The sequence below is a fragment of the Bombyx mandarina genome, chromosome A1 (genome assembly GCF_030267445.1).
Source record: "Bombyx mandarina strain Sakado chromosome A1, ASM3026744v2".
Lineage (NCBI taxonomy): Eukaryota > Metazoa > Arthropoda > Insecta > Lepidoptera > Bombycidae > Bombyx > Bombyx mandarina.
The window spans coordinates 15,295,998-15,311,140 of NC_143234.1; the positions used below are offsets into that span (position 1 = coordinate 15,295,998).

The following is a 15,143-nucleotide window of genomic DNA, read 5'->3' on the forward strand; positions in this document are numbered from 1 at the left end:
TATTAGACAGCTATTATTACCTTCGTGAATATTTTTTTTGTGGTTTTTGGATGTTTGTCGTTTAGGTGAACGATCTTAAGGCCCATCTGGTGTTAAGTGGTTACCAGAGCCCGTATCAAAAATGTAAATACGGTAGGCGACGGCCCACCTTTAGTCATGTGTTCGAAGTCTCGGTTGTATTTATTGTATAACGGCCGCTCCACCTTTCAAACCAAACACTTTTTTCCTACCTATTCTAGTAACCTCTAGGGGTTATTCTAGATTCACCGAACAAGCAGTAGTGAGCTCGCAGGGCTCAAAAAGTATCAATCAGTTGAATGAAATATTTTAATTGTATTCAACTGATAATTATTTTAAATAGAAAAATAATAATCTTTAAAGTATTTTGGGTGTTCTACAATTAACAATCAACGTTCATAATCAATTCGAGCGTCCATGTAAACCAACCACTTTATTACACTCACACGCACTTACACATATCGACACAACACAATCAGATTCATCTACCTATTTAACTGCCTTTACCTTAATTGGACTACCTGTGTTCATTAATTATGTTAACATTTTTTGGAAACATAATGTGTTTCTTTAATTGGCTCATGTTTGGGAAAACATCCTCTGTACCCTGTGTCTAGTTAAATGCTGTTGAAACATTGTTGATTAAATAAATAAATAAATGTATCTTTTTTATTTGATTGGTTTTGGTAATCTTAAGTACGTTTCAATGATACTATGTACACATATGGATTTATTGTTGTTGCCTGAAATAAATAAATAAAATAAATCATTCACTCAAACCGAGAGTGTTCCTAACACTGGCCCTAGCAAGAACAGTGCTTCGCAGAATCTACCGCCGGATCGGAAACGCGACCCACCATTACTGCTTCACGGTTCACGGCAGAAATAGGCAGGACCGTGGTACTTACCTGTTAAAATATCATATCTGTTTAATTGCATATTTTAGTAGTCAAATATTGCCAAACTCTTAAAGGGTTGTGCCCTTTCAATAACCGATTATAAAAAGCTATTGGCTGTTTTCACGTAATACTCCTACTAGGCTCGGAAAATACCGACTAGCATAATTGAAAATTCCTGAGCTGCCTTTCAGTAAAAAGGGACAGATAGAACTGTTTTACAAAATTTAATGTTAGAAAACTTGCTTATTAAAATTTCCTATTTTTTTCTCGTACAACGAAATTGGTGTGTTTTATCTGTTTTCTGTTCTTAACTTTTGCTTCTGCATATCTGCGTTGCTTTAAAGTTGGAAATCGAATATAATGTTACTAGTGGTAGGACCTCTTGTGAGTCCGCGCGGGTAGGTACCACCGCCCTGCCTATTTCTGCCGTGAAGCAGTAATGCGTTTCGGTTTGAAGGGTGGGGCAGCCGTTGTAAAACTATACTTGAGACCTTAGAACTATATCTCAAGGTGGGTGGCGCATTTACGTTGTAGATGTCTATGGGCTCCTTACCACCACTTAACACCAGGTGGACTGTGAGCTCGTCCACCCATCTAAGCAATAAAAAAATAATAATACAGACATTATTTACATCATCATCATCGTCATAGTCTGTTACTCTTGGCAGAGAAGTCTTGGTCATGTGGAATACGTGATCATGGGTCATGGTGGTTTATTTATAGCCTTGACAGCTGTTCTCCATAATTGAGGTTTGGCGCACGCACTCTTTAAAAGGGGTGTTGGTAAGGTCTTCCACTTGATCAGTCCAGCGCATGGGGCTTCGTCCACGAGGTCTTTTACCGTTGACCATACCCTGAACAACAAGTTTGCTCGATAAACTGCTGACCGTACATACATTACTTTATTATTTTCGTTAATTTATTTTTCCTTTTTTATTTTATCTTAATTATCTATACTTCCAAACTTACTAATGTTATAAATGTGAAAGCGTGTTTGTTTTTCCTTCTTTCATGTCGAAATAAAGTAATGGATTTACATGATTTTTTTAAGTGACATAGCGTACACTTTATCACGAAAAAACACGTAATTCCCACGGGAAACTAGACGGACACTTTTCCTTCACCCGCTGGCGAAATCGCGGGTAACAGCTAACTCTATACTTTTATTATTATTATTTGACCTTTTATTATTATTTAATGAGTTTATTTTATGAAAGCCTGGCGTTATATTAATTTTGATGTATTTTTGTGAATTTAATTTTTTTTTGCTTAGTTGTGTGAACGAACTCACAGCCCATCTGGTGTTAAGTGGACCCATAGACATCTACAACGTAAATGCCGCCACCTACCTTGAGATATGAGTTCTAAGGTCTCAGTATAGTTACAACGGCTACCCCACCCTTCAGACTGAAACGCACTGATGCTTCACGGCAGGAATAGGCAGGGTGGTGGTACCTACCCGTGCGGACTCACAAGAGGTCCTACCACCAGTAAAAATTGAATGCACTAATCTGTAAAAAACAACGAAATAACTCAAAATCTTAAAACATTTGTTTGTCACATTAAAACATTATACTTAACTAAATTTGCTTAATAGAAGACGGGTGAAAAGTTCAACTGCTCGTCTACATTGTAATTATTTGTTTTTAATAAAGCAAAAGTTTCTCATAGTTTGTGAAAAGAAAGTTTTACAAGGATAATCAAGGGTACAAGTACAGAGAGAAAGTATCAAGTTTTCTTGTTAACACAATAATTACTTTGTTGAGAAAAGAGATCGGTATTTATCTATTGTTTTTATTAAATTCAACGTGGTTCGATTTATGTTCGATCGGGTTCCAACTTATCTATACTAATATTATAAAGAGGAAATATTTGTTTGTTTGTTTGTTTCGAATAGGCTCCGAAACTACTGGACCGATTTGAAAAATTCTTTTTCCATTAGAAGCCGACATTGTCCCTGATGAACATAGGCTACTTTTAAAAAAAAAAAATTATTTTATTTTTTTGGTTTCATGTGTGTTTTAATGTTTCCGAAGCGAAGCGAGGGCGGGTCGCTAGTTACTAATAAACTCGGTTCATTAAAAAGTTACATTTCACGAAGAAGAAGAAAAGTTTCACGAATTTATTGTTTGATATAAACACATGAAAAAATAATAATACCAAATTATCCTTTATTCACGTTCTAGATAGTCAATAACGTCGAAATTTTTTTTGGGGTCCATGAACTGTCCTCGGCCTTTCTCCTAGCCGTTAATGTGATCAAATAACCGCCCTTACTAGGCTGCCAGTAGCAACCGCCATTCGAGAAGCTGAGGACCGGACGAGGTGGAAACAGCTCACGAGACAGGCCACGGTCAAGTTTCAGGGACACGACCTTCAGTAATGAAGAAAACGACGAAGAAGAAGAACTGTGGTGAAGAACTTTTACTGGTGGTAGAACCTCTTGTGTGTCCGCACGGGTAGGTACCACCACCCTGCATATTTCTGCCGTGAAGCAGTAATACGTTTCGGTTTGAAGGGTGGAGCAGCCGTTGTAACTATACTTGAGACCTTAGAACTTATATCTCAAGGTGGGTGGCGCATTTACGTTGTAAATGTCTATGGGCTCCAGTAACCACTTAACACCAGGTGGGCTGTGAGCTCGTCCAACCATCTAAGCAATAAAAAAAAACGTAGTAGACAGATGCCTAAATCTCGACATTTTTAAGATACGTGTGTACAAGTTCCTAGCAACAATATTTGAACCATGTCGGTCGGTCTAACGAGCAATTTCATCCGTTCGGTGGAGAATCTTCCCTTTGAGGACCTCCAAAACCAAAACTTTTGAACTAAAGACGACCGTCGTGTATGGCAGTTGTAACTTCAACAAATCTGTTAACAAATACAGTGACGTCACGTTACTTGATACGATTAGGAATGACCCGACACTTTTGTTTCGGTATTGACCGGTTTTTGGATTCGGAACTGTTATGGATAGTCAAAAGTTCTGTGCAAAAGTTTACTAAGTAATAACCCCAACATTTCCACACACGTATGAAATCATATAAAAAGGGACAGAAAGAAAAACACTTAGACCCTTGGCTTACTTCTGCACGCGCTCTAAGCCCTGTCCTCGTGTAATGTGACCTCCAACAGTATAAGTACACCCCCATTCAAGTTAATATAGATTTCATTAATTTTACAATTCCTTTTATCTCTTTTCTTCCTTCGCTTTTATTCCTCTATCTATCTACTAGCGTCTGTTACAAAAGCATCAAAATATTTTTCGTTAGCGCTTGGAGTTAATGACGACTAAAGTATTTCTGGGCCACCGCAAGTACGGTACAAAATTCCGTCGAAAGTTTATTCTGTAAATTAATTTCGAAGAAACAATGAACGAACAAGTTTCCGCAATTCATCTGCTTATTCATTTTCAACAACCCTGCTTAGAGCTTAATTTGTATACTAATTAGCAGACCAGCCACTAGCGTATTTATAGGGCCTGATGCCACTACAACTTCATCTAAATAAAGGGTTGTAGTACATACTCACAATAAGACGTTCTTCGACTGGAAACTATGTACACAAATTTTTTTGGCGGGTTTTTTTTGTCTGACAGATTTTTTTAAATAAGGCAATAGTGGCGGACAAGTATTCGGCATAACAGATGGCTAGTTAATCATTGCTCATGGGTTTTGAGTTGGATAACGTCTGAGGGGTAACGAGATAACTGCCTATCAAATACAACTCCTCAAAACCTTGAAGAACGGAATGATTAAAAAATCTAGCTATAAAAATGATAAATTATTAGCTATATTCAATATGCATTTTTGCACTCTACTGAATGTTGAAAATCAGCACATAGACTAGGACAACGTACTTTTGAGATTCAGGGTAATAATATTCGCTTAAGATTACGCGTTGACTTCAATGATAAATAATTCTTAGCCTTCATAGGTGAAGATTGTTGTCAACGACTAGTATAAGGTTATAAGGTAAGGCAATGATATTATTAAATTAATGCTATAATTTTTATAATTTGAGTGACAATAACGTTCTTAACGACGAATCTTTTGTTGTTGAGCAATCAGTAGAGTTGCATGTTACATGTACATAACCAAGCATTTTCTACGGTAAAAATACACACAGCTATGTTCTTATAGGCACAAATGGTTATTTTTAAATAGAAATACTCTGATTAAAACTGTTTTTACCAACTAAACGTGACTGTAGTCTACGAGCACGAAAACTGTAATGAATTCGAAATGACAGAAATAATGTAATTTCTATTAAAAAAAACGAGATTAAACCGTAAAAGTATAGGTACTTATAAATTATGTCTACGAATTAGGACTCGGAAAAGCTGCAAAAAAATACTAGAAATACTCTATTCTCCTAAGATTACAGGTTGATTTGAATGTTTGAGAAATGAAAATAATTTGAACCTACTGAAATTATCTTAGAAAAGCGTCCTATCTGTTCCTCTTGGTGTCGGAAAGGCGATTCACGAGGTGAGAACGTTCCCTAAGTAAGCAAACAATGTTGCCTTAGTGTAAACCCAAACTAAACTATTCCGTGGACAAAAAATACATACATAATCATATTAATATGAATTTAAAACAAACGCAGCTAAAGTTTTATTAAAGTCGAAACGACTATAATTTATTTTCAAGTCACGGGGCTGCAAATCCGATGATTAATTTATTCCTATAATTAGAATTCCACAAATGTAAGCGTGTGAGAATACGGTGAGAGTTCTCTATGACAGCAATTTTCTGTGGGATTTCACGAATTTTCAATTACCATAGCAAATGCACTCACGGGTCAGGTAGTATCACCGCTGCCCACCTTTAAAAAGAGGGTTTCAAGTATCGATCATTATTCAAACCGGAACTTGATTAATTCAAGACGCAAATAAGACTTTTATTGCCATTGTAGGCAGACTACAAAGGACTTACCTGGTACTAAATAGTCATTGTGGCTCATGGACACTGCCTACTGCTAAATTCTAAAGGTATCTCTCTCTATGTGCTCTTATGTTCTTTATTACGAAGAATATTACGGTTCTATTACACAACATTTTTGTTGATCCCGGAAATTGTTCGAAAACACATACAGGATATGTTTTACACTTGATAATACTATGTCAGCTGCACGTACACAAATACCAGTTAACCCTCGTAACTTTGTAACTCGGACGCCTCCAGCTAAAATTGTATTTGATGTATATTCTGACTGCTGGAAGAAATTTTGATACAGGCAGTGTTTTAGTGACAGCTTTCTCTGTTGTAACTTTTTTATGTACTACTAGCATTTGCCCGCGACTTCGTCCGCGTGGAATAGTTACTTTGGCGTAACGCAAAATGTTGCCCGCGACTTCTTTTACAGTATTGGAGCTCAGGATTGGAACTTCGTTACTGAACCGGTAGATGGCGTTGAAGAAGCTAGGTTTTGAGATTTTTTGACAAACAAATTTTTAATTTTTCGTAAAAAAAAAAATTTTTTTCTAATAGATAGTATCCTATGTTATTTCTAATACCTCCAAGAATATGTGTACAAAGTTTCATGATGATCGGTTGAGTAGTTTTCGCGTGAAAGCGTAACAAACAAACTTACATTCACATTAAAATTTATATATTAGTAGGGATGTTAGTCAATGACTGACATCGGGAAACATTCGTGTGATGAACATTTGTTGGGTCCTTATCTCGGTGCTTAATAGCTACATTAACGATATTGAAAGGTATTATTACGCGCTGAGGTTCGGCATAAATAAAAATTCTATCAAAGTATAAATTGAAACTGTATTAACACTTAGAACACTTACAGAACACTTTACACCAAGTAATTCACTTCTTCCGCTTCGCTTCAGGTGATCCGTTCGCTGTTTCGCTTCGAGTAGTTCCGATTACTAACTGACTCCGTGCCATCTCTGCAAGTCTTTTATAGTAACAACTGAGACTTAGGACTCATGTCTCAAGGTGGATGGCAGCATTGACGTGGTTGATGTCCATGGACCGTGAGCTCGTGCACCTATATTAGCAATAAAAAATATTATTATTAGTAATGTTGACATCGATGTGAATTAATTAATGGGGGTAACAATATGGAATATGTATGTTGCGTTTTTTTACAAAAATATACCTAGTCAGGTCATAAATTCTGTCACATGTTTAATGTAAAATAATTGAAACAAGTTTATTCATTATGTAACCATTCATATACCAAAATGAACTTAACAAAACATAGATTCTTATGACACTAAAGTTTATTCAAAATGACCTCCGTGATTTTGAATACAGGCCTTCAATCTGCGCGGCCAGTCGTCTATCGCAGCACGAACGAGGTCCATGTCAATATCGGCGGCTGCCTTAATCAAGGATGTCTTGAGTGACTCCAAATTGGGATGAGGCTTTGAGCACGCCTTTTCCTCCAAGTGTTGTCATATCTTGTAATCTAACGGATTCAAATCTGGACTGGAGGAGGTCCAGTCTTCGTGCCGGATGAAGTCGATTTCACGCGCCGCCAGCCAGTCTTGTGTGCTCTTCGCTCTATGAGCTGGCGCCGAATCTTGTTGGAATACCCATTGCCTGTTATTGAACATGGTATGAGAAACAGGTTCCACAAGGTTGGTCAGGACTGTATTTTGATACACAACTGCATTCGTTTTTACACCTTTCTCACAAAAGTGTACCTCTATTAAGCCCCAATAAGAAACTCCCAACCATACCATGAGCGAGGATGGAAAATGACCTCGTTGGACACGCGGAATACGGTTGCTCGCTTCTTCACTACTGTGTGCGTACACCTTATCATTTTGTTTGTTGTAGCTCTCTTCTACGGTAAAAACTTTTTCATCCGAAAAAAGAATTTCCCGATATTTTTTTCCCGCGTACCGCTTCAACAAAGCGCAGCATCTCTTCAGTCTCAGGTCCATTAGACGAGCATTCAAACGATGTCCTGTTTTTCTTCGATATGCCCGAAGCCCTAAGTCTTCATTTAACACCCTTTTCACCGTGGTTCTGCTTAACCCCATCTGAAGGGCCAACAGTTTTTGCTTTCGTTTGGGATTTCTTTGAATTCGCGCCTTCACAGCTTTTATCACTGCTGGAGTCCTAACAGACCGAGGGCGACCACTTCTTGACCTATCATCTACACTAGAGTCTTCATTGTATCGTTTGATGGTACGATAAACGAATCTTTTGGTTATATTCAAAATTTTCAGTATGTTAAAAATTTGAATTGGCGCGTAACCGCAACGATGCAACGCAATAACTGCAACACGGTCTTCTTTAAGCGTCCACTCCATATTTGAAAATGAGTAAAATTCTAAAAGTATACATTTTTATTTTCATGAACAATTCGAAATTCGAATTCAATAAACTTTTTTGTGGCCAGCATTCTAAAAGAAAAGTTTTTACTGTGTGACAATACTTACGACCTGACTAGTTATAATTGTATTGGCAGTTAATAAATAAGGAAAATCATGATCATGGAATGACCTATGTTTTTGAGCTTCATACTTAATCCTAGGTGAACGGTGAGCTCGTTTACCGCTCTAAGCAGCATTGAAATCGCACTAAAACAATTAGTTTTAAAACAAAATTTTGAGATAACACTTCTGAGCATTGAGTTTGATCTCATCACGCGCCGAATACTTGATTGTGAAGACAACGACGTTACGTATGGGATAGCGATTATATTGCTACGTGCTGGGGTTCGGGATAAATAAAATTTTACCGAATTACAAGTTAACACTGTATTCAACACTTAGAACACTTAAAGCACTCAACAAACACTTTCAAACTCTCAATTCGCTTGTTCCGCTTCGCTTCAGGTGATCCATTCGCTGTTTCGCTTCGAGTAGTTCCGATTACTAACTAACTGCGTGCCGTCCCTGCAACGATTTCATAGCCGATACCACATTCCTAGAATTATCGAGAATATTCCACACATCTCTAGTATTGTGTTTCCGCTATCTAACAATATATGGCGTTGTACTTCTCGAGCGTTCTAGGTGCTACTAGATCCTTCGATATTCGTTCGACTATTCGGCGATAGATGGCGTTACTCTTACCGGCGTAACAATATAATACAATTGAAACTTCGTTCCCACATCTCAGACAGGGAGCGGCATTCAAATTGTGATGCTTATGGTGCCGGTAACAGCTGACCGCCAGATGGGAAGTGGGGAGCAACTTACTTATCTACGCAATAAAATAAAATACTAATGACAGTTACAACGGCTGCCCCACCCTTCAAACCGAAACGCATTACTGCTTCACGGCAGAAATAGGCGGGATGGTGGTACCTACCCGTGCGGACTCACAAGAGGTCCACCAGTAACTATACTTGTAACTATACTTGAGACCTTAGAACTTATATCTCAAGGTGGGTGGCGCATTTACGTCGTAGATGTATATGGGCTCCAGTGACCACTTAACACCAGGTGGGCTGTGAGCTCGTCTACCCATCTAAGCAATAAAAAAAATGTTTTTTTTTGCCTGTGTAGGTAGACGAGCATACGGCCCACCTGATGGTGAGTGGTTACCGTCGCCCATATACATAAGCAATACCAGGGGCAGAGCCAAGCCGCTGCCTACAGTTTTATAATAATAAAATTTCTCATTCAGGTACCGTCACGCGTTCCGTGAAACCTTGCTCTGCAGCAGGAAATGTCATCGCTCCCGCACCGGACACTTCGACACTGTTTGCCGCGAAGCTACTCCCGTCAATTCTACTACCAGCCGAACCAGAGAGACAAGGGTCTCGTTTATCAGCAAAGTCGATTACGTAAAGGACCCGACCCCGTATTGCATTGGAGAAGAAGAGGAACTATGTGACTTTAAGGTTTTCACTGTGACATGATTGCGTAATTAAACATTTCAGGATTTTCTAGTAAAGATTGCCAAATATAACACAGATATACATTTTCAAAGGACGCAAGCAAACACAGTTAATTAAATGTAGATATTCCGAAAACTCTTGATGGGTCTTATATACTTTGATTATTTAGAGTTGGTAGATCTACATAAAAGAATATTTATATACGTTAAATGAAATTATAAATCAAACTGCTACAGTGATTCTCAAATACGGTGCGAGTTGTTTTAAACTTACGCGGCAATTTACATTATACACGCTGTTTTAACGGGCTCTTACGACGATTTTCAAATTTAATGAGTTTCTTATATTTCGACGCGTTACAAGTGTTATGATCACGGGTAGAAACATCGGGAATTCGTGAAAATTTAATGTGAAAAGCGTCGTCAGAATCTCTAAAATACGCGGTTGAGATTCGATTCCATAATTTCTCTCAGGCGTGTTAGCTCTCTTAATAAATTAAAATTTAAATGTGATTGGGATACGTTAAAGAAACAGAATAATTCTCATGAAAATTATTCTTGAAAAATAATTCAGAATAAACTCTATTTCCAAATTAATAAATGACGATTGAATATATCTTCAAAGTTCTTTCAAACAATTAATATTCCTATCGAAAATCTTAATCTTAATTTAGAGATTTATCAGTTGATTCAAGATTTAACATGGATTAAATTACTTTAGAAAATATCCGATGATCTCCGACTATGCGATTTCGAACTGCAAATCATAGTTTGGCAATCTAAATTGTACACTGAAAACAAAACAAAAAAATTAACTGTCCGTAGAGACTTGCAGTAAAATTGATGATTCATCCGACCGATTTCGGCCATGGCGACCACTTTGACTCCTATCCGTCGATTTGGCGCTCGTGTGCTCGAAGATGGCTTATATAGCCTATCTTTGCGGCAAAACTCCTTGCGCATTGAGGGCACATAAGCACGCCGTTCTCATAATTATAGTTTATGGCAGCAGGTAGGCGGGCCTTCAACTGGTCGCGTTTGTAATCAAGGTCAGCTTTACGCTGATCCTCGAACTCGCGTACTTTGCTGTTCACCATCCTGCGCCATTCTAGCCGCTGTGCTGCCAAGCGCTCCCATTGAGAGGGCTCTATATCACATCTCTTCATGTGTCGTTTCACGACATCCTTGCAGTAAAATTAACAATGGTATGTCATATAGGAACCTCGTACGGATTGATAATCCGTTCTTCATCCTTCTCAATTCAGCTAATGTTGCAGTTTCAAGTATCTGAAAACCATCTTTCCATTCATATAAGACTGCGGCATTATGTGTCACGATCGCTCAAAGTCACCCAGAGAGCAATAGGGAGGGCTATGCTCAGAGTTTCCTTACGAGATCAAATCAGGTGTGAGGCGATTCGCAGGAAATCCACCTTAACCTCGATAGCCCAAAGGATTGCGACGATAAAATGGTAGTAAGTAGGGTAAATTGCTCGTAGAACAGATGGGTCTTGAGGCCGAAAAGATTACGAGTGGCGACCGCGTACCTACCGGAAGACGTAGCGTGGGTAGGCTTCAAACAAGGTGAACCGACGACCTATTGAGGTCCGCGGAGATCCGCTGGATGCGGACAGCGCAGAACCGGTCGTTGTGGCGAGGCTAGAGCGAAGTCTATGTCCAGCATTGGCCGTCTGTGGGCTGAATTATTGATAGATGTATCACGGTAAGTCACTCGAGACATTTATATTTATTAAGAAAAACAGCGGTAGGTCATACGATCGAGCAAGTATAAGATTTTAAGCTGGTAATACGTTCCTTTTGGTATGATTCGTTACCATTATACTTGTTTAATCATTTTATTATACTGATACTAATTTAGATTTTTATTGTACCGCCTTAACAGTAGATTAACGTAAATTATTTCTAAAAAAAAAACGAAAAAAAACAAACTTTAGTTGCTATACTAATTACTTAATAATAAGCCTAAAAATAAATAATATAAGTAAATACTAAATCTGTACTATATCTAACTATTTGTAAAACACTTCTAGTCTTAGTATATGTAGGTGTATCACAATAGAAGCGATCTCTAACATACTTTATTGACTCAATTCTGATTGACCCTTCATTGCTTAACAAAATCTGAAAATGACAAAATTCGTTTTTGATATATTTTAATAAATGCATGACATTTTTTATATTTCTCACTGAAGTCCACATATTAAAATTTTTGATGGCTAATTACTGTTTCTTTCGAGATTTGAATTTGTTTTTCGTGGTTCATCTTCACAACGAAAAATAACGAAAAAAAAATAAAGAAACTTATTATTTCAACGATAACATTGGAAGTGGAGTAACATTGGAGTAATATTGGAGTTTCTTTTAGTAATGGGTACGATACAGCAATAGTCCCAATGAGATTATACAGAACTTGCGTAGTGCAAGAATTGCCAATAATATATTATCAATGCGACCTAGATTTATCATGTTTGGCGATCTCTGCCGCTACATCGAACTCTTTGTACATAGATAAGATCATTGTAAGTTTGACTTTTGTGCTACATAACCCACTTCGTCCTTATATGAACAAACTAACATGAAGCGTGAAACAATTATTATTATTAACATAACAGGGAAAGTTTATGTTATACTATTTGATATAATTACCGTAACTTATTGTTATTTACGGGTGAAATGTTTAGCAGTTCTCGATAATTGATTTAACCGTATTCCCCAAATTTTTGTTTACAACTTTACTAGCTTTTACTAGTGGATTATTCGCATTAATATAGAAAAATATATGTTTCTCGAAAATAACTATTCTCTGAATGAAAGGTAATCTGTCTTCTTTTCGGTAGCCATGACAAAGTTTACGAAAAAATTCATGATCGATTGAGTGCTGACGTCAAAGCGTAGGTAAGTAAATACACTTTCTCGTTTATAACATTCGGCTAAATCATAAGACTCCCCGAAGAAAATTAAAAAGCGTTGTGCAATTATTATTAAACTTTAAGTGTCCATAATCAATGCTTTTTGCCTTCTATCTTCTCTCTAAGGTTTGACATTTTAAATACACTACAGTTCAATATTAATTGCCCGCCGAACCAGATCATTAATCATTTTTTACACTCGTAACAATAGACGAAACGCTATTTCAAATTTATTACAGTTTTGCAATTGTGCTGTAAATTTATTGCTTGTTTATTCGATTAAAAGAAAAATAACAACCTTTTTCTGTTTTTTATTTATTTTGTAAAGATTTTCTATGTGATTTTACTTATTTTAATTTGGTGGATTGTGAAGCCGCCAAATGCCGTATATTCGTAGAATTAAGTTAAAGAATTGTTTGTTCTATAGTCGATCTCTCATTAGAAGAAGCATTTGACTGTAATATGACAATCCAAAATTTTATTTTATTCTTTCGCGTGTAGTCAAATCGCGTTGTTACAACGCCGAACAAAAAGTTGAGTTGAAAGTGTAAATATTTTATTAATTTATGCTATTTACGTAAAACAAAAAACTAGAGAACCAATATTGGTCTAGTAAGCCCACAGAGGTACTCCAGTTATTTCTTCCGCGATGAAGCAGAGATATATTCTTTTTTGTGAGGTGGGGCAGCCGTTATACTGTAGGCCTGAGACTTAACATTCATGTCTCAATTTGGTATTTACGTTGTTGATGTCTATGGGCTCCAGTAACTACTCAACTCTAGCACTGATTAATAAATAGTTACGAGTTAACAGATACATCATTCCCATACAAAAGCGAAAATACCTACGCTAAAATAGCCTACAAGATCTTAATAATAATAATACCTGCCGCTCAGAACGAGAAGAAATGTACCTTAAGTACGCGAACAAAGAGTCGAGACTGTGTTGACTCTAAGTGGGTCTGAGCCGTGACTTCTCTAAGCAATAAAAAAAGTTGGTATCACAACTTTTGGAATTCGGCAAAATGCCGACGCATTTTTGATGCGTATTGACATTCTGTCACAGGTATTACTAATTATATTTATTTTTTCTACCTAAGCTGATACCCTTGAGAGCCTATTTCAGCGTAACCTTAACTAGTAGGTGAGCTCACGGGGCTCAAACCGGAGTGATGCTAACGCTGACCCTAGCAAGCGGAGTGCTTCGCAAAATCTACAACCTGATCGGAAACGCGATCCACTAGAAGATCCGACGGGAAACTCAGTGGGCTGTGTCTATGGGTTAATTCGCTCGTCGAGCCCTTCGTCGCAAGCGACGTGTTCGACGAGGACGGTGACCGGTGCTTGTGGTACCTAAAAGCACCGTTAATGAATCGGGAGGATCCGTAACGACGTGGTTTGGGCGACGTCGACTGTTTACCATTCGGTTTATAGGATCGGGTATGTAGTTTCCAGCGGCCACGACAAGTGGGTTTTCAAGTCGTGCTGCCTTTTCAAAGTGGCGCAATGATGCCGACTGTAGATACTTACTGACCGCTGATTATAGATTACTGGCTGTAATACTCGAAGCTGAAGGGCTAAGTACATGCGAATGCTCTTAGCGAGGAACCGCCTTAACGAAGCAGACACTTTGGATATCTTATGGTGATATTCAAACTCCGATGTCGATATTGTGAGTTAGAATTTCTATTAGTACATTAAAAAATCCATCGTACAATTATTTATATTGGTTCTTTTTAATGAACCCTTTGTAATTTTTTGAATATTTCAGAATAGGTTTAGTAATTAAATAATTAATGGATACGTTTAGGTAATTAACATTTGTAATTTAACTGTTAATATGAAAAATTTGTGTAGACAAAAATATTCTACGTCCTAAGAAAACGTTAGTTGAGTGTATAATATGTATATAAATAACTCTGATCAATTTATATTGAAATAGAAAACAAACCAAATCGCTTAAAATTATTGAGATTATTAAAATTACATACATTATATTTAATAGTAGGTAGTATTTTTATTACTAAAAAGCCCCGTGCTCAGTGAGGGTCGAAGCTCACTTTCAACAATGACTTTTGTGAGTTCTGTGATAAAAAAATATATTGCTTAGATGGTTGGACGAGCTCACAGCCCACCTGATGTTAAGTGTTTACTGGAGCCCATAGACATCTACGACGTAAATGCGCCACCCACCTTGGGATATAAGTTCTAAGCTCTCACTATATAGTTACAACGGCTACCCCACCCTTCAAACCGAAACGCATTACTGCTTCACGGCAGAAATAGGCCGGGGGTTGGTACCTACCCGTGCGGACTCACAAGAAGTCCTAGCACCAGTAAATGACCAATCAGTCACCAGTTCTATGAGTTCCCGTAATAATTTAAAATCAGATCGCCAACCAACTTTATTGGGCAAAGGCTTTGTGCCTTTACTGACGGCGACTAATAACCTTCAAAAAGGTCGCACGATCGA

General features: G+C 37.6%; 1 protein-coding gene across 1 annotated transcript in view; it reads left to right on the forward strand.

Annotated features, from left to right (window-relative positions):
- LOC114239822 (neuropeptides capa receptor-like) overlaps positions 1-14,382 on the forward strand; it is a 102,229-nt gene extending 87,847 nt beyond the window's left edge. Inside the window, exon 7 of the mRNA XM_089739805.1 lies at positions 9,530-14,382. Coding sequence (XP_089595931.1) covers positions 9,530-9,764 — 235 coding nt within the window. The 3' untranslated portion in view covers positions 9,765-14,382. The remainder of the gene's footprint in view (positions 1-9,529) is intronic.
- The last annotated feature ends 761 nt before the right edge of the window (positions 14,383-15,143 follow it).